This window comes from Nycticebus coucang, chromosome 19 (genome assembly GCF_027406575.1).
Source record: "Nycticebus coucang isolate mNycCou1 chromosome 19, mNycCou1.pri, whole genome shotgun sequence".
NCBI lineage: Eukaryota > Metazoa > Chordata > Mammalia > Primates > Lorisidae > Nycticebus > Nycticebus coucang.
In genome coordinates, this window is record NC_069798.1 from 11,978,318 (window position 1) to 11,999,368 (window position 21,051).

The 21,051-nt window shown below is 38.6% G+C and overlaps 1 protein-coding gene and 1 pseudogene across 7 annotated transcripts in view; both read left to right on the forward strand.

Moving 5' to 3' along the window:
- YES1 (YES proto-oncogene 1, Src family tyrosine kinase) overlaps positions 1–21,051 on the forward strand; it is a 74,565-nt gene that overhangs the window by 37,158 nt on the left and 16,356 nt on the right. For 4 of the 7 annotated variants that reach the window (XM_053571146.1, XM_053571148.1, XM_053571141.1 and 1 more), the window contains exons 2-6: positions 12,040–12,291; positions 14,998–15,097; positions 18,083–18,181; positions 20,096–20,199; positions 20,298–20,447. In XM_053571146.1, the coding sequence (XP_053427121.1) occupies positions 12,048–12,291; positions 14,998–15,097; positions 18,083–18,181; positions 20,096–20,199; positions 20,298–20,447 (697 nt within the window). In that variant the 5' untranslated portion in view covers positions 12,040–12,047. Of the gene's footprint in view, positions 1–3,900; positions 4,057–12,039; positions 12,292–14,997; positions 15,098–18,082; positions 18,182–20,095; positions 20,200–20,297; positions 20,448–21,051 lie in introns of all 7 variants that reach the window. The other 3 variants (XM_053571145.1, XM_053571142.1, XM_053571144.1) reach the window with 2 other exon arrangements.
- On the forward strand, positions 2,633–3,327 carry LOC128571605 (bcl-2-like protein 13; annotated as a pseudogene).

The following is a 21,051-nucleotide window of genomic DNA, read 5'->3' on the forward strand; positions in this document are numbered from 1 at the left end:
GACCTAAGTTCTTCCGTCTTTCTGCTCTCCCTTTTCAGTACAGAGGTGTGCTACCCTCTGAGGGGCACTTGGTCTCTGGTTCACTGCCCCAGATTTAACAACCATAGATGACATTTGTGGAAGGAAAATGGAATATTCCCATCATGTTTCTTTTTCCAGGTTAGGAAAATCTCATAGAAGCCCTTGCTCATGGCTCAAACCAGCTAACTGGTAAAGGAAATAAGACTAGGGCAGCGCCTGTGGCTCAGTGAATAGGACGCTGGCCCCATATGCCGAGGGTGGCGGGTTCAAACCCAGCGCCGGTCAAACTGCAACAAAAAAATAGCTGGGCGCCTGTAGTCCCAGCTGCTCGGGAGGCTGAGGCAAGAGAATCAGGTAAGCCCAAGAGCTGGAGGTTGCTGTGAGCTGTGTGACGCCACGGCACTCTACCCAAGGAGGCTAAGGCAAGAGAATTGCTTAAGCCCAAGAGTTGGAGGTTGCTGTGAGCTGTGATGCCAGAGCACTCTGACAAGGGCAACATAGTGAGACTCTGTCTCAAAAAAAAAAAAAAAAAAAAAAGTGAATAAATGGCTTAAATAAATCATTGTTTACTACCGAGGGCTATATAGGTACCCAGGCTTCCCCACAAGACTTGGTAAATGGAAGGAGAGTAAACAAAATCGGAGTTCTTTCATCAAAGCAGAGGGAGAATGGCTGTTGAGTAACCAAGTGTCTGCTTGGTGGACAGCAAGTGTAGTTTGCACAAAGACTGTGAAGGAGGAAATCAGTGAACTAGAAAAAGCAATAACAGAAACTGTCTTGATAATAACTGTGTGTTCCTAACTTATGAAGATGTTACATACCAAACTCATTAATTTATTCTTTAATTTACTGCAATCTGGCTTTTGTCTTCATGACAATAAAAGCTCTTGCTAAAGTCACCAGTGAATTCCTAATTACTAATTAGCTAGCCTTATAAAATCAATTAAAATGCCACTGGACTTCATTTTGGTCTTTAATAGTTAGCTGTTTTCTTCCTGAAAGTCCGTCTCTTTATTCCCACTGTATTAATTGTTTACTTGCCTCCAAATCTGTACCTTGGTTGAGTTTTATTCAAAAGGTTTGGTTAAACTGTGAGAATATTTTTGTCTGAATTTTCTCTGGTTTCCATCTTTTTCTGAGCTTTAAACATATTATCAATCCTCCACTAGCATTAACAACATGATCCTTAACAATCACATAAAATGAACATCTGAAACTGGTCCTCAAAAACCTGTTGCTCTCTCTCCTACCTTAGACATGGTGTTGCTTTCCACTTAGTTCAAACTAGAAGGTTAGGAGTCACCCAGCCCTTAACACAGAGATAGTAACAACTTCAAAAATACTCAGTACATGCTGTAGAGTGAATAAAAGGCTCCTTTTTCTTCATATCTCTTCCTCCCAGGTTGAGCTGGTCATCTAACCTTGAGTATTTTACTTGTATGTGGGACCTTTCATTTTCCCTCTCATTGTCAATGCCATAGTGCTTTTGTCTTTTCTCACATGGGTCATTGTGATAGTTTTATAACTCGTCTAACTGCCACCATCGTTTTTCTTCTTTTTAGTCTATATGATCCTTTGTCATAGTTATTCTAAAACATAAACAAGGTCTGACAGTTAAGTTCGTGAACTTCCACGGTGCACTTGCTTACACTGGCAGCACTATACAAACAACTCAGTAAAGTTTCAGAACCTTGGTATATCAGTGTCTCACAGCTGTGCTTGTGTTCATGTGTGGTGGTGTCTTGCTGAGTGGTGTTTATTCTTGAGTGTTTTTGTGTGCTGTGACGAGAATGTCTGGGCTTGAATTGGAGCAGTGAACAAACAGTCATAAATTTTTTGTTAAACTTGGCAAGAGTAGAAGTGAAATCCAGGGCATGTTAGTCCAAGTTTATTGGTATAAGGCCATAGAGAAAATGGCAGTGTGCAAATGGATTAAATGTTTTTGAGAGGAGAGAAAGCATCACTGAAGAGAAATCAGGGAGCCGTAATGAGCGTAACTGACAAAAACATTGCAAAAATTAGTTGAATTCTGTGTCAAAATTATCAGCTGACTATGAGAAGCATAGCAGACCAAATAGACATGGTTAGAGAAACAGAAAAATCTTAACTGAAAATCTTTCCATGGGCGGCGCCTGTGGCTCAAGGAGTAGGGTGCCGGTCCCATATGCCAGAGGTGGTGGGTTCAAACCCAGCCCCGGCCAAAAACCAAAAAAAAAAGAAAGGTGAGTACAAAAATGGTCCTGAAGGAACTCACAGATGAACAAAAGCAAAGGAGAGTCAGAGTCAGACCTTTTGGAGAGGCAAGATGATGTTTTGGGCTGTGTTGTCACTGGTGATGAAACACGGGGTGTACCCATGCAACCCTGAAACAAAGCATCAAAGTGCACAATGGAAGTCGGCCAATTCTTCATGAATTGGACCGACTCTTGATTTCCAAAACCAGACCTTACCTCCAACATAGCAGGTGCAGTAGATTTGGGCCACAACCCCACAGCTAGGGGACCCAGACAGAAGCAATGGCTGCCTTTTTCATCTCTTCAGGGGCAGGGGCCAAGGCCCAGGTTTTACACTGCTGTGAGTACACCTCTTTGGAGCTCTGCCAGCCAATGCAATGGCATCCTATATTACTGTGCCTGTAGAATTTCACTATAAAACAAAACATGTTGTCCTCAGCGACTGTGGACTTCTTTCACAGGAGAAACTGCAAAAGTAACATCTTTCCTCACCTCAAGAGACAGGATCTTGCTGTTTTCCACACTGGTCTGAAACTCTTAGCCCCAAGCAGTCCTCCTGCTTCAGCCTCCCTGTGATTAAAGGGGTTCAGCTAGATATAGCTTCACAGTCTGTGGATTGAGAAGTTTTATTAAAAGTTAAAACTGAAACTGAATGAGTTAAAATCCCTGGATAAAGAAATTTCTGAAGCCTCCGCTGACACCGGTTTTGACTATCTCAAACTTCTCCAGTGTTCAGCCCTGCTGAACCAGAAAGCTCAATGAAAGACTGCTTGGCCCATCTTGGAGAAAAAGCATCTCAGAAACTTAAGGAGCTCTACACAGAGCATTGTAAATGCTCCCCAGCCACCCAGTGACATATGAGGCCTTTTGGAAATGTACATTGGAAACCACAGTTCAAGGCAGTGGCTGGAATAAGATTTTGGTACCTCTGCTCTTGCTAGGATGAATACTTTTGGAGTTGACAAAACATGGTCAGGAACCTTTGGATGCAGTATTACAGTTTGGTGTGACATCTGGAGGACTGCATGGCAAAGTACATCATCCAGCAGAGTGGCTGGGGCACTGTCTTTAATCTTGAATCAGAGGAGAAGGACTCACTGCAGAAGACAGCAGTGGCATTTATATCCTGCCCAGTAACAGCTCTGGACGAGTCAGGCCTCTAGAGTCTCCAGCTGTGACCACCTCCTGGCAGTCAGAGAGCTTACCTGTCTCACACAGAAAGCCTGCCACTGTCACTATGTTCTGAATCCTGGCAGCAGATTGCAGTGGATCCTGAAGATGTCAAAAGCGTAGATAGCAACAGAGCTGGAAAGAAGAGTAAGAACAGCTCTTCTAATTCTGACGTGGTGCTTGTGGAGAAAGAAGTCCCTGAGGGCATGAAGAGGCTGCTGTGGCTTCTGTGGTCCTTCATGCCAGGGCACTGCAGGCGGGATTCCTTGAGGCCCAGCCCCCTTGCTTTCACTATCACTGACACTTCCTTGCTGGAGATAGGGGAACCCCACACAGAAATGATTGTAGTTGAGAAACCAGCCCTGCTACATGTTTGTTCATGGAACTTCTAATCAGTAATGCTAGCTGAGGGTAAATGTTCATCTGGCTGATCACACTTCTCCCTTTTTTTTTGTTTGTTTGTTTATGGATGCAGAAGAGGTGAAAGCAGCAACAGTTGAACCTGTTGAAGTGGAGGAAGAGGAGATCCCTACCTTGGGATCCCTGGAACACTGCTGAACAAGAAGGAGACAGATGTAAGGAGAGAGCGTCTTACAGAAGAGTCCTCCCCTAGTGGGAGAGCGAAGGGCAGGTCTGTGCTACCGTTTGGAGGGGCTGCCGCCGTTGCCTTCTTGGCCATGGCAATTGGGGTAGCAGTGGCTCTGAGAAAGAAAAAGCAGATTTTTCAGACGAGGAAAATGACAAAATGATCTAAGGTTTTGGTTGTATTGGCTAGCATTTGAGCCACTAGCAGCTGATTGGACATTTGTGGAACATTCTGGATAGTTGGGGACTCCTGCTCAACAAGGCAGTGATTTGATCCACACGCTAGGGCTTGAGGTAGAGGGCATTCCATTGTCTGGTTGCAAATTCCAAGGAATCTTATGACTAAGGTACTCCCTCCAGAACAGGGTTTCTCAGCCTTGCATTATTGATGTTTTGATCCTCCTTTTTTGTAGGAGTCTGTCTTCTGTGTTGTAGGACCTTCAGCAATATCCCTGGCCTCACCCACCCCACTCCCAGTGATGACAACCAGAAATGTCTCCGACATTCCCAAATGTTCCCTGTGACAAATCATTCCCCCCTGAGGGCCACTGCTTTTGAGGGGGAGAATTTATTTAGGAAAATTTAGGATAGAAATTTCCAGGCAAGGGTGCCTAGCTGCGGACTCTTCGCTGTTGACTTATTGACTCTTCACTCCTTAAAATTTCATCTTCCTGCAGAATCAGCTGTGTGCTGCAGCCACCCCAGACCTGGAGTGTGAGGGTGTAACCCTACATGCTGCAGCCACCTCTCCGGGACTGCACTGTCCTCTTCCCCCAGGTTCCTACTGAAACCCCCTCAGAGTAGGGCATGCTCTGTACTTGTGCTCAGACCTGTCAAGTCCCCACATCTCCCTACAGCTCCACCTCATAAGGATTCTGCCTTAGGAATCTTTAAAAAATAAATATAAAGGACACCTACGGTCTCCTACCTGTGAGTGCCATTGCAAGTAACTCTGGCTAGAGAGAGGCAGTTGTCTCACTGAAAGGCAGAAGGATGGCCTAGATGACCTACTGGGGTCTCTTCCAGCCCTTTGTGTCAGGAGTCACCTCACTTAGCTGTGGTTGTCAGCAACATCTCTACTACTGGATGGTCACTCTGGGCTAGTATAGTTCTAATATCTGACCTCAGTTTTATTACTGACCAGTTCTGGGGGTCTCTTGCCTTGAGTTAGGGATTTTCATACATGGGTTTACAGACTAAATGAATCATAACTCCTATTAAATGTCTCCTAAATATCATTGAAATAACAAGTGAGGAAAAAAGAAGCTTGAATTTCAAGACTGAGGGTATCCTTGAGATTCTATTATAGTTTGGCTTTCAGAATTTTAAGAATGGAGGTATCTTTGACTAAACTCTTCACAGCCCAAACGCCTGAGTAATAAACCAGAATGATCCTGATCAGTATATGCTAGCTGAGGGTTAACATTCATCTGGCTGATCACACTTCTCCCCCCCACCTTTTTTTTTTTTTTTTAATTTAAGGCACACTCTCTTGCCCCGTGGCTAGAGTGCCATGGCCTCAAGCCTAGCTCATAGCAATCTCAAACTCTGGATTCAAGTGATCCTCCTGCTTCAGCCTCCTGAGTAGCTGGGACTACATGTGCCCACCATGACAGCTAGTTAATTTGTCTTTTTATTTATTTATTTATTTATTTATTTTGTTAAATCATAGCTGTGTACATTAGTGCAATCGCCTGTACCCATTCTAAGATGCACCATAGATGTGGCCCCACCCATTACCCTCCCTCCACCAAAACCTCCCTCCTCCCTTCCCCTAATTTTTCTATTTTAGTAAAGATGCAGTTTCATTCTTGGCTCAAGCTGATCTCGGACTCCTGAGCTCAAGCAATCTTCCCACTTTCGCCTTTTAGGATTACAGGCAGGAGCCGCTGCGCCTGGCCACTAATCCCACTTCTAAAGGAGGGTTGTAACTTTGTCTTTCCTGCCTCAGGGTCAGAGTGTCACTGTGTGGGGTATATGTGGTTAATAACAACAGTCATCTCAGATTTATCTTAGTAAATGTAACAAATTACTTTTTAGATCCTGAAGTTTATAATAAAAATACTTTACCCTGATCACTAAAACCTGATGTTTTTAATGTGCTTTCTTTTTTGAAATTTATTTTTTTAATAAAATCTTCTCCCTAAAGTAAAAAAAAAAAAAAAAAAAGAAAAGATTCAAAATGGTATTGCACTCAGTGACTTATTTTTGATTATCAGAGGGATTATTCATTATGAATTTGTACCAAGTGGATAAACAGTTAACCAAGTTTATTATTTGGAAGTGCTGAAAAGGCTGTGCGAAAAAAGATGAAAATGACCTTAACTTTTTGCCAACAATTCATGTCTCTTGCATCATAACAATACATTAGCTCACACAGCACTGTCTATAAAGGAGTTTTTAGCCAGTAAATAAATAATTGCATTGGAACACCCTCCCTACTCACCTGATGTGGCCCCTGATGATTTTCTTCTTTACCTGAAGATAAAGGAAATATTGAAAGGAAGATACTTTGATAATATTCAGGACATCAAGGACAGCTCTGATGGCCGTTTCAGAAAAGAGTTCCAGAATTGCTTTGGAGTGGGGACGAGGCTCTGGTGTTGGTGCATAGCTTCCCAGGGGAGGTGCTTCAGAGGTGATGTGACCATAGTGATGTTCAGCAGTGACATACGCAGCAGTTTTCTAGGATGATTTACTGAACTTAATTGTCAGACCTTGTATCTTCTGCTATTCACCTAAAAAGAAATCCTTGAATAACTTCCTAGAGCTCCCTGGATGAAGTCTAAAAGTTATGGTGTGGGCGGCCCCTGTGGCTCAAGGAGTAGGGCGCCGGTCCCATATGCCAGAGGTGGCTGGTTCAAACCCAGCCCTGGCCAAAAACCACAAAAAAAAAATAAATAAATAAAAAAAATAAAAGTTATGGTGTGATAAATAATCCTTTTTATAAATGCTCGTCTCCGTCCAGTTCCCTGTCCTGCTGTGCTCACAGTCGCCGACATTTTGGCAACAGAGAAGTGTTCTGCTCCCCAAGTAATTGCAGCTTTTTTCAAGCATCTGAGCCACTCTGCACACTTTTCATTCTTCCTCGGAATATCTTCTGTTTTCTCTTCTCTAAATCTCCAAATCTTCAAGACCTAGCTCAGATACTAATTTCTTTGCAAAATTTTCTTTCCTAAGCGCTGAAGGTAGAACTGATAACTTCTGTTGTATTCCCATAGTATTTTGTACATAATTCTACTCTAGTACTTTTTTCACAGTAGCATTTTTCACATTTTATAATACTGTATTTGTTTTTTACACTTATTTGTGACTTTTTAAAGAGACCATTCTTATCATCCCCAGCTCCTTTTATAGTGTCTGTTATACATTGTTAATAAGTACATGTCTGTAAATCAGTAGCTTGCAATTTGGAAGAGCCTTTCCCATATAAATCTTTAAAAAATACAACATGTAAAAATCCCTTTAACTCATGTTGCACCTGGAGTTTACTGACAATAAGTATTATGTTTCTAAATGAGATGGGTAGCAGTGGTGGCTCCTAGGCATTGATACTCGGGAGCTAGTGAAACTGTACTGAAAACAGTGAAGCTGTTGGAAAGGGTAAGAGGGTGGATGTGAGGGGTTGGACCAAAGACTCTGAATTAAGAAAAAGAAGCTGGAGGACAGGTTAAGCATAGCCATGGAAGACTTGATAGGATGAGGCAAAAAGGTGTGACTCTTGAAGTTAGGAGTGTTGCAGCGAGGTTACTCGGTATAGCAGGTGAGGATGAGGAATGAAGCTGAGAATGGAAATAGGTGGGTGGGTAAATACAGGAATATCTGTTGTGAATTAACATGGTATTTCACAGTTGGTCTGCTATCAAATTTAAAATAAATTACAATAGTTGCTGGCTTTTTCTTATAAATTTTACTCTTTCGGAATCTAATTTATGTATTAGGTCATTAAAAATAAAATGTCCGATTTTGAATCAAAAGTTCAGTTTATTGTATCTCAAAGAACCAGCAGGATTAATCAAAGCATGTGACCAAACTATTGACACGGTTTTGCCATCTTAGTGGTAGCTTGTTTATGCCAGCAGCGAAGAAGCCTGGAGAGTGAGTGATGTTGAAATTGCGAGAGGTGTTTTCCACAGCTTGTGAGAATTGATTATTTTTTTCTTGCAAGAAGTGATCCAAAGCCTGGAACAAGTGGTAGTCAGGTGGTGAGGTCTGGTGAGTACAAGTGGATGACAGAGTTTCCAATTTCAGCTTCTGTATGTAGTTGGAGCAGTGTTACTTGTGCAACGTGGTTCAAACGTTATAAGAGGATTGGCCTGTCTCTGTTAACCACTCTTGGCTGCTTAATTGCAAGCATTCTCATCTCCTGGTTGGAGTAGACATCCTCTGTGATCAATTGACCAGGTTTCACGAAGCTGTGGTGGATGATACCAGTGCTGGACCACTAAACAGACCATTAGCTTTTTTGATAAATACTTGGTTTTAGAGTGTGTTTTAGCATTTCATCTTTATCCAGTCATAGTGCCAAATGCTGGCGGATTGTCAAAAAGAATCCTTTTTTCATCACAGGTAACAATACAGTATAGAAATGGCTCACCTTTATGTTGTGACAGCAAAGAAAAGCAAGCTTCAAGGCAGTTTCTCTTCTGTTGCTTGTTTAATTCATTTGAAATCTGTCTGCCCAGCTTCTTTACCTTGCCAATTTGTTTCAAATGGCCCAATATTGTTGGAATAGTTAATGTCAAATCTTGCTGCCAATTCATGCGTAATTTGAGATGGATTTGCTTCCACTGTAGCTGTCAGCTCATCATTACCCACCTTGGTCTTAGGTTGCCATTGTGGCTCATTTTCAAGATTAAAAATCACCTGAATGGAACTTCTCAACCCATTGATGAACTGTGTGTTCATTGGCCCCATCCTTCCCAAACTTCGCTGATACTTCATGCTGTCTACACTGCCTTGAGTCCATGATGGAACTCATATTTGAAAATAACATGAACTTTTTACTTATACCTGATTTCACAGAATTGCTCTAAAAAAGTTTTGAAAGATAATCACAAGCCAAAACATATGTTTGAAAGGGGATTGATAACCTTCACAATAAAAATTAAAACAAGAAGTATTAAAGTGAAATGTCAGCTATGTCAGCTGTCAAACTTAGTACTTAAGGAAATTGGACATTCTATAAATAATAACCTAATAACAGTAATATTTCCTTAATATCTAGGCTTTGGATGTTGATGGTTTTGCAAATTCCTCCTACTGATTTTATTTTTGTAATTTAACACATTTTGTACATATATATGGATAGTTAAATTCCCCTGTAAGTCTTGAAAATTAAGTCAAAATTTTCCAATCTGATAATCAAAAAAGGTATCTTTTAATTTGCACTTATTAGAAGACTAGGAAGGTTGGATGCATTTTCACATATTAACTGGCCTATCTTATTTCTTTTGTGAATTGCCTCTTGATAGATTTTCCTCTGGGGTCTTTTTCTTTTCATATGTAAGAGTTGTCTGCATTAAGAATGTTAATCAAAATTTACATGTGTACATTTCTGTGTATATTGAGAGAGCAAAAAGGAACACAAGCAAGTACAAAGATGTTTTATGTTTAGCTTCATTTAAACTTTGGTACCCATCCTACTCCCAAATGAAAGATACATGATCATATCTATCTTTTCCTTTAAAGTTTGTATTGTAACACTACACTTTAAAGACTTGTTTCCAAATCTAGATTATGAAATGACTTACCTTTAGTTTTTGTGATACTTTTAGAATCACTTCCCTTTTATATGTTTATCTTTAAAATTCTTCACAGTATTTTTATTTATTCATTCATTCATTCGTTCATTTCTAGAGCTGGGGTCTCACTCTGTCACCCAGCCTGGATTGCAGCCTCGATTTCCTGGACTCAAGCATCTCTCCCCCCTCAGCCTCCTGAGTAGCTGGGACTATAGGTATACACCACCACACCTGGATAATTTTTCTTATATTTTGTAGCCTAGGGAGGTGTTGAACTCCTGTGGTCCAGAAATGCTCCACCTAAGCCTCCCAAAATTTGCTGGAATTTCAGGCATGAGCCACTGTGTCCAACCACCTCACATTATTTTCATTATATAGTCATCTCACAGTATCTGTGGGAGATTGAGTCCAGGACCTCCTAGATACCAAAATCCCCATACGTTCAAGTCCCTGATATAAAATGGCATAGTATTTGTCTATAACCTATGCACATCTTCCTGTATACTTTACATCATCTCTGAATTACTTATAATACTTAATACAATGTAAATAGTTGGTATGCTGTGTTGTTTAGAGCTAGTGGCAAAGAAGAAAGGCTATATATTTTCCATACAGATACTTTTAAATATTTGTATCTACATTTTAATATTAAATAGCTGAAATAATAAATGTTCAGTCTTTTAGAATCTGTGAGGCAGTCATCACTTCCTTTTGAATGTCATAGGAAGGGGAAAACTGTACAAATAAGATTGACCTTTAAAAGTAAGTGAATTAATTAGATCTACAGTAGTGCTTCCATAGGAAGTGAATAGAATAATGCAGATGTCGTGATAGTAGTAAACCACCTCTAACCAGGTCCCATTGGTAGACAATATAGTGGGTGAGAGGTGAGTAAAGCACAACTCTTACTTTGAAAGTATTTAGTGCCATTGATTTGAAGGTGGGTTGAGGCTTCGGCCAGTAAGCAAAGAGTAGTATACAAAATGGAATGAACTCGGCTGCCTTGTGGCTCAATGAGTAGGGCACCGGCCCCATACACTTAGGGTAGCGGGTTCAAACCAGGCCCTAGCCAAACTGCAACCAAAAAATAGCCGGGTGTTATAATGGGCACCTATAGTCCCAGCTACTCGGAGGCTGTGACAAGAGAATCACCTAAAAAAAAAAAATTCAAAATGGAATAATGTGAGAATATCATGCAAAAATCTCCCCAGAAGTACAATTTTACCAATTATAGAGAAAGCCTGAATGGAAAAGTAATATTCATAATGACCATCAGTGCATGGACAGGGTTTTAGCAGGTAGAGATATAGGAAGAGTATTATATACAGAAACAGTTTTAGGAGGGAGTACCCCAAACAGGAAAAACACAGGGCATATGTATTAGAGAAACAGGATTATATATGCTTAAATATGAGAAAATAGGAAATAAAGTTGGAAAAGTTAGAAAGATAGATTGGACTGAAATTTGATAAGCATTGGGGGGAGGAGTATCTATCAATAGGGAAGGGAAGAGGTGTAAATCTTTGTCCTATATGGAAGCCACTAGCTACATACAGCCACTGAGCCCTTGAAAGGTAGCTAGTCCAAACTGGGGTGTGCTACAAGAAGATACATACTGGATTTCTAAGACTTAGTACGAAAAATACAAACCATTTCATGAAAAAATTTTATATTGATTACATGTTGAAATAATTATATTTTAGGTATATTGGTTAAATAACATTAAATTTTACTTATTTCTTTGTACTTCTTTAATATGGCTACATGAAAAAATCAGAAAATTAAAATATTGATGTGGCTTACAGTTGTGACTTAGATTCTATTTCTGTTGCATGGTGCTGATATAGATGGAAAGAATACAACAGTGTTTGCTAGTACCCACTATATGCCACATTGTTTAGAACTTGACGTAAAGTTAAATTAATCCTCGTAGTAAGCCTTAAGAGGTAAGTGATACTTTTTCAAGTAACTGGGATATAGGGAGATTAAGCAACATACCCGAAATCACTCCACTGCTTAGGAAACCAGGATTCAAATTTAGGCCTCTCTGGCATCAGAGCCCCCCGTCTTCCCAGCATAAAGTAGTCAGTTATCTTTGAACCACTAAAGTGATTGAGTTGGAGAATGATGTGATTGGAGTAGGGCTTTGGCAAAACTGTGATAAAGATTAATGAGGGGAAAAAACTTCATTTTCGGCTATCTAATTTTGTTGTTTTGTTAACGTTACCTTTCAGGGATGGGGCATGCCTTGTTTAAAGTCAACTTTTGAATTTTTTCTTCTGTAGATTTGATAATGGGCTGCATTAAAAGTAAAGAAAACAAAACTCCAGCCATTAAGTATAGAACTGAAAACCCTCCAGAACCTGTCAGTACAAGTGTCAGCCATTATGGAGCAGAACCTGCAGCAAAGGGGACATCAGTTAATTTTAGCAGTCTTTCCATAACGCCATTTGGAGGATCCTCAGGGGTGACACCTTTTGGAGGAGCATCTTCCTCATTTTCCGTGGTGCCAAGTTCATATCCTGCAGTTTTAACAGGTGAGATTTAAATGGATAGATGTCTGTCTGAGAACATAATTTTGGATAATACATACTTAGCAGTTTGCTGCAAAAAACATTTTAGTGGAAGACTTTTCAAATAGTTACATTTGAAAATTAAAGTTTCCAACATAAAAATGAAAGTCTTACTGTATATATTGGCATGGTTCTGGGACATTTGGTGATAATCAGGTGGTGATTGTGTATTGTATTATATCATTAACACATTATTCACGTAATTATTGAGCCCTAATGTGTAGCAGGCACTGGGAATATAAATATTAAAAACATATAATCTTGGGCGGCGCCTGTGGCTCAAGGAGTAGGGCGCCAGTCCCATATGCCGGAGGTGGCGGGTTCAAACCCAGCCCCGGCCAAAAACCACAAAAAAAAAATATATATATATATATAATCTTCTCTAAAGAATTTTCCAACTTCTCAGGATTGTAAAATGCTATGCAGTATTAAAGTAGTTACGTAGTAAATGTTAATTAAGTGACAATATAGTAATGATAATACAATGTTTCTGTCAGATACTACTGATTTTAAGAAGAAAAATTCTGAGGCTCAGAAGTTGTGATTTTTTTTTTCCCCAGAGTCATAGATAGTAAGTGGGAGAGCTCTGATTTAACGCATTCTTCCTGACCTCCATTTTTTATATCATTGTGTCCATTCAGCAAACAGCAAGAAATCTTAGATGACTTTTCATGGAGGCAGAATGCTTTAAAAAAGTAGATTGAAAAACTTTCATAAAAGAGAAAATGAGCTCTTTTGTAAAGTGCCCCATACCAGAATGCTTTTTCATTGAAGTAACAAAATACAGCTGCATAGAAAGGTGGCTGCCGTTAGCTGAGGATTCTGTGACAGAGCACTTGCACGATGTCATCAGGACTCGGGTTTCTTTTAGGCCTCTACTGCAGCTCTTGGGGTGTTCGCTCTATCCTTAAGTTTAGCAAAACAGCTGCTGGCGTCGGATTGAGCACCTTGTGTCCTTATTACCAGTCATTGGGGGCAGAAGAGAAATCTCTTCTACAAGCATGGACTATACATTGTCTCTTCAGTCTGCTCATCTCTGGACTCAGAGCAGTGGCCAGAGGACCGCCATATACTGGTTCATTTAGATTTCATTTGGGGGTTTATAGATATCAGAGTCGATTACAATCTTAATTCTAGTCCCATAACTCTAAATACTTCAGTAACAGATGATCGAAATGGCATTTCTCAGTCACCAGCAAAAGTTTAAATTATTTTCCAGATTATGTTTAGGGAACATAGTAATCCAAAATGGTTAAAATAAATGTTGATACTTAAACACCTATGTTATCTAAACAATTTACACATAGAAAATACTCTGTTCAGGGATGTTCATTTATTAACAAATATGAAGTATTTGTGTATAGAAAGGTGAGCAAGACAAACAGAAACAGTTTCTGGCCATTGCTTACATTATAATGAGGTTTAGACAGTAATTAGTGAGTAAACAACTGAACAGAATGATGAATGGTTCTTAAAAGCTATGAAGCAGTGGTTCTCAACCTTCCTAATGCCGTGACCCTTTAATATAGTTCCTCATGTTCTGGTGACCCCCAACCATAAAATTATTTTCTTTGCTACTTCGTAACTGTAATTTTGTTACTGTTATGAATCGTAGTGTAAATATCTGATATGCAGGATGTGTTTTCAATGTTACAAAGGAGTCGCGACCCACAGGGTGAGAACCGCTGCTATAGAGGAACTAACTACCCCGTTTCCCCGAAAATAAGACTTCCTCCGAAAATAAGACCTACTCACAGGAAAGATAAGACATCCCCTGAAAATAAGACCTAGCGCATCTTTGGGAGCACACCTTAAAATAAGACACTGTCTTATTCTCATTAATAAGAGAATTAACTCTTCAATCCTGTATCATACAATTCTTCCCTCTCTCTACACTGGCTTCCCCATGAATCTTCAAAGCTTCCAAGTCCATTTGTACCTCCTGAACTCTGCATTCATTATTCAAATAAGACACTGTCTTATTTTCGGGGAAACAGGGTAGAATAACTGGAGAAAGCTCTGTAGTTGATCGGGGAAAACTACCTCAAGAAGAAATTATCTGAGCTGAGATTTAATTAATGAGAATGACCTGACTATGTGCAGCGTTAGGAAAAGAGCTTTCTAGAGAGAGGGAATAATGAATGCAGAGTTCAGGAGGTACAAATGGACTTGGAAGCTTTGAAGATTCATGGGGAAGCCAGTGTAGAGAGAGGGAAGAATTGTATGATACAGGATTGAAGAGTTAGGTAGGAGGCAATGTGGCTTTTTTTTTTTTTAACTTTCTTTGTTTTAACATCTGATTTTTATTTTTTTAATGTAATTTTTTATTAAAATCTTAACTGTATACATTTATGGAGTATAATGTGATGGTTTGATACATAATATGACAGCTTAAGTCAAACTGATTAACATAACCATCGCCTCACTTTTTTGTGGTAAGACATTTATAATTACTCTTATTTTGAAATATACCCTTGCATTGTGCACCTTAGACCAGATCTCACTGAATGGCCTTCCTCCTCCCACCGATCGCCCCCTCCCCTCCCCCCTCCTTTCCCCTCCCTCTTGCTAAACGGCCTTTTTTTTTTTTTTTTTTTGCTGGCAATAGTTCTATTTCTTTTTTGTTAATTTATCTGTGTAATTTACCTTGGTCTTTTTTTCCTCTGATAGGTGGTGTTACTATATTTGTGGCCTTATATGATTATGAAGCTAGAACTACAGAAGACCTTTCATTTAAGAAGGGTGAAAGATTTCAAATTATTAACAACACGTAAGTGTTGAGACTATTTTGTGAGGGAAAAATACTGACGGAAATGAGGTCTTTATACTGAAACCACTGATGTAGCTAATGATCCAGAGATGAGAGGGGTGGGGTGTGGATCTCTGCCCACGAGGTTTTGCGGTGCCTTTGGCGTCTCTGGACATGTAGCATCCTACTACTGCTATTGCCAGAGTTGTTACTTCTGTAAATTGGGTTGCTGTGGTTCTATGATAAACAGTAGAATTTTAAAGAATGAAAAGTTATTGAAGGGATATGTGTGAGTATGAGGGGACCAAAAATATATATACGTTTTAAGATCTTGTTGGATGTGGGAATTGATCATTCCCAAAAAGTGTGTGAATTGCAGGTAAAATGAGTGTGCATAGCTTGTCTGGGTACACTTGACCAGTAATGGTACCTTCAATTCAACTTCAAAAAGTAGCATGTAGATAATATCTCTTAAAATGTGTATAAATTTTTTGGCTCTCTCTGTGTATTACTTTAAAAAATACTTTATAAAGAGAATTCTGTTTTCCTATTTATCTATGTACCAGATGATTTGAAGATCTTACTTCTTTAAAAAAGAAGGGAAAAGGTTGGGTAAGGAACCCTGTACTCCCAAACTTGAGCACATTAATTTGCTTTTTTCTCATGTAATTATAGACTTTTTGTCATCCAGTGATCCACACGGAAAATATGATGCTTGTTATAAAAAACAGATCCATAATTTTATTAGCAAGCAGAGTGACCACTTTGTAACTTCTCAGAGCATGTTTATGGTCTCTTTGCTTCTAGTTAGGTTTCCTTCCATCCTATGCCCATCTGCTACCAGTTATTGTTTCAGAATATAAAGTATGGTCATGTCTCTGTGCTTTAAAATCCTTCAGTAGCTACCAGTTGCCATCAAGATAAAAGGAAAACAATGATAATAATAGCCATCATTCATTGAGAATTTACTGTGTGCTTCTCCAAACCTCTCTCACTCTACCACCCAGCCAAACTGAATTACTTGTAGTTTTCTGAGTATGCTGCAGTTTCTTATACTCCCAGGCCTTCATACGTACTATTTTCTTTTTTCTGAAATATGACTTCCCATCTCATCATTTCTATCCTTCAGCTGGCTAACCATACCCATCCTTCAAAACATAGTTCATGTTGTTTCTTAAGGATGCCTTTCCTTACAGTTCTTCCTTCCTGTCTGGCCCAGTCCCCATCATTGCCTCCTAGATCGAGTGTCTCCCTCAAGTCTTCACATAGCACCTTGTACAAAGCTCACTCCAAGCTCTTAACAAATTTTGAGTTATAATTTGTCACTTGCTTGCCATTCTTTTAGATCAGTGTTTCTCAGCCTGGGGCAAAACTATTTGGAGGACATTTGGCCAATGTCTGGAAACATGTTGGATTGTCACAGTTGGGATACTGCTGTGTCACCTAGTGGGTAGAGGCCAGAGATACTGGTAGACATCCTGCAGTGCGCACGGCGGTCCCCCACAACAAAGAATTATGAAGCCCAAAGTGTTAGTAGCAATGAAGTTGCATAGTCCAGCTCTAGACTGTGAGGTCCTTGAGGTCCCTGAGATCAAGGATCATCTTTTAAGTCCTTTGTTTCTAGCACAGCCTACAGTAAAGTCTTTCACTTAATAGGTATTCACAAAATGTTTGAATGAATCAGGGCATTCTTAGCAGAACCAAATAGAAAGTTTTAAGTTTGTATATCTGAAAGTACTTATGGACTAAGAAAGCACAAACCAAGTGTGTGAGTTTCTAAATATTTAAATTACCAAAGGATTTTTCTAGAGAGCAAATTCACCTCAAGCACTTACAAAATCTCAATTTAGCCAGTAAATTTTTAGTACTTACCTTCAGTAAAGCAAAACATAAATTTTTGTAGTGAATCATATATATATATATATTTTTTTTTTTTTAATGTATATATTTTCATATTTTCTGTGTGGTAATATTTTTTCTTTTCACATAATTTTGGAAAAGTTAATGCTTATATATTATAAATCACATATAGTTCTCATGTTCTTAACTGTAATTTTAGCTTATTGGGCTATTTATGGATAACATTTTTATGAATATCCGTAATTCTAGAAACTCACCTTTTAATTTTGTTGTTACTTGTTTGGCTACCTGAGTGCCAGGGCATTGTGATTTTTTTTTTCCCCCCCTAAAATGCCTAAGAAAGAATGTTATAATTTTATGTACTGTTAAAAAGAAAAGCACATGGCAAGAAAAAGAAGAATGAACTAGTGGTCCATGCTACAACATAGATGAACTTTGACAAAAGTATGTGAAGTAAAGGAAACCAGTCACAAAAGACCATATACTGTATAATTCCAGTTACATGAAATGCCCACAGCAGACATACTCAGAGAAAGAAAGCAGATTAACAGTTGACAGTAGTGGGGATGGGAGGGAGAAGGGAATGAGGAGTGACACTAACAGGTACAGGGTTTCTTTTAAGGGGTGATTAAAAATATTCTAAATAGTCTAAAACTGTGACAATGATTGTGTAATGTTGAACTCTGAATATATTAAAAACCACTAAATTGTACATCTTAAATTGGGAACTATTATGTTATGCGAATTATATCTCAGTAAAGCTATTAAAAAAGAAAACATTGAATCAAAACTGAATACTTTGATTTACCTCCCAAGTTGCTTTATTCAGTACAGTTTATTGTCTTAGGTTGAAAGAATTCTGTAAAAAGAAGTTCCTATAACTAAAATTAAGTTATGTAGTATTTTGGTTTCGGAGGGTTTGGGGCAGAAGTATACACTTGTGTTTTTGTTAGTCTTATTCTCTTAATTCGTGTAACCCATTTTATAATATGTATTGTGCTTTGAGTTTAATTATTGATCAAATGAATGCATAAATAAAAATGGAAGTAGTATCTCTTGTCTACTTCAGGTACAAGACAACACTGCAATATATCATAGCTTGGGCAGTAGTCTACCTTGTGGTGATTTTTGTTTTATGTGTTGCAGGGAAGGAGACTGGTGGGAAGCAAGATCAATTGCTACAGGAAGGAATGGTTATATCCCTAGCAATTATGTAGCGCCTGCAGATTCCATTCAGGCAGAAGAGTATGTCACTACTTCATATTTTATTAATTCTTTTGATTTTAAAAATGCTCTAATGCACATTCTACTTAGCCACAAATTTATACACATAGAATTACATACCAGTCTTAATACAGCTAATATATCATATTAATAGATGTTACTTTAAAATTAATAATTAATGTCATAGTATCCACTTAGAGTAGAATCATAAACGAATCTGCATCAATCATTCTGCCTTATGCCTAGTCTCCCTCCATTATTTTTCTACTCAAAAAAAAAAAAAAAGTTAACCCTTTTGATATTTTGCAGACTTTCACTTCAAAAATTTACTTTTGGGCTCGGCACCTCTAGTTCCAGTGGCTAAGGCGCCAGCCACATGCACCAGAGCTGGCGGGTTCAAATCCAGCCCAGGCCTGCCAAACAACAATGACAACTAATAACCAAAAAATAGCCGGGTGTTGTGGCGGGCACCTGTAGTCCCAGCTACTTGGAGGCCGAGGGAAGAGAATCACTTAAGCCCAGGAGCTGGAGGTTGCTGTGAGCTGTGATGTCATGACACTCTACCCAGGGCAACAGCTTGAGGCTCTGTCTCCAAAAAAAAAAAACAAAAATTTACCTTCAGTTAGTAGTATTGTATCAGCATTAACTTCTCTATTTAGGCACTTGCATTGTGCTTATATATGAGAGTATCTTTGTGTTTTAAATACACACTGGGCTTGTATTTAATACACACTTTGTCTTTTAAATACACACTTGAGTCAGTGGTTAGGGCACTGGCTACATACACCAGGGCTGGTGGGTTCAAACCCAGCCTGGGCCTGCTAAACAATAATGACAGCTACAACAACAGCAACAAAATAGCCAGGCATAGTGGCAGGCACCTGTAGTTCCAGCTACTTGGGAGGCTGAGGCAAGAGAATCACTTAAGCCCAAGAGTTTGAGGTTGCTGTGAGCTGTGACACCAGGGCACTCTACTAAGGATGACATAATGAGACTCTGTCTCAAAACAAAACAAAAAAAAGTACACACTGAAGTATTTGGTGTGTTAATTCAGCTTGTTTGCAACTTAATCAGTTCAAGAAAAAATATACATGAACACACGTATATATATATAGAGAGAGAGAGAGAGAGAGAGACGGAGAATGACAAAACAAAATGTCAACAGGTACCCTCCTCATGGGGAATATGGGAGTTTCTGTTTTTAGAACTTTTAGAAAGTCAAGGTTTACTTTCAATGACATATTTCTTTCAGGTTAAACCAGTTTATCTGGGATCCATAAATGCCATTTCATTGTTATAGCACATCACTTAACACAGTGTCTTGCACATAGTAAGGAGGTGCTCTATCAATATTCATTTGCTTTTATTAATGACAAATAATTTGTCTCAGTAACTGTTCTAGTATGGTGCTTGTTACTTTCTTGTCTTCTCCAGTATTCTGTGAGCTCTTCCCTAACAGAGACTTGTCATTTTTATTCACAAAACTTTATTAAGCATATCCACACGAATTTAAGAGTTTCTAATAGTTTGGATATGGTGTACTTGGATCTTACTGAATACAGATGATCACAATGTTACTAAAGAACCACTTCTGTTCTTGCTATTATAGTCTTAATATTTCCATTTGTCACTGACAGAAAGGATCCCTCTGTTATTTGAATGCCTTTCCTTCTTCATTCACTGTTCCTGTGACTGCCAAGTAGAACTTCGAGAGTCACATTGAGTAGTCCGTACGTGGAAATACTATGAGAATACATTCTAGCAGTGATAGTTGCAATATTCCTATTTAATAAGAATAATTATGTTTTACTATAGTTTAAGCTGTGTTCTATAGCTGTTCTTTCTCATCGCCCTGGGCCACTCCATTTTTATTGATACTTGGGTATAATTTTTCTGCTCAGTATTTTCAGTTCAAAACACTTAATTTTTTTCTAGATGGTATTTTGGCAAAATGGGAAGGAAAGATGCTGAAAGATTACTTCTGAATCCTGGTAATCAACGAGGTATTTTCTTAGTAAGAGAGAGTGAAACTACTAAAGGTATGAATATTGTTATATTCATATAACAATAATGATAAAAATGTATTGTCATTATTTTAAGAAAGCTATAGTCAATTTGTATCCATGTTCTCTCCTAGGTGCTTATTCCCTTTCCATTCGTGATTGGGATGAAGTAAGAGGTGACAATGTAAAACACTACAAAATTAGAAAACTTGACAATGGCGGATACTATATCACAACCAGAGCACAATTTGAAACTCTGCAAAAATTAGTGAAACACTATACAGGTAGGTGAATATTTCAGAGGTAAAAATTACTTCCTCATGTTGTATTTTATGAGGACAAAGGTCACCCTAAAGAATCCCTCCCCCTTCTTCTCAGTGCTCATTTCCCAGTCCCTGCCTAAAGTCTTGTAACTCCTATCACTTGCATAGTATGCCGTAATCAGACTATCATTATTTGAGTCCTTTTCTCAGTAGTATAGTGTTTACATTAAATTTCCATTTCCTAACATATAAATACCAAAATAGATTATGAAAATAAATCACTGCAAAAGCAAATATTTTATTTATGAGCACTTACTATATTGGTAAAACTAAATACCTAACATATAAAGCTATGTCAGATTTTTTTTTTTTTTTTTTTTTTTTGGATTTCCTTTGCCTGCATAGGCTGAATCACCTGAGATTGCCAAATGTGAAATTTGGTCTGAAAATACAATTCCTTATTCTGGAAATTAACTTATAGCAACTACAGTTATTCTTGTCTTTTTCTTTTTTCTTTTCTTTTCTTTTTTTTTTTTAGATAATCTCACTGTGTCACCCTCAATAGAGTGCTATGGTGTCACAGCTCATAGCAACCTCAAACTCTTGGGCTTAAGTGATTCTCTTG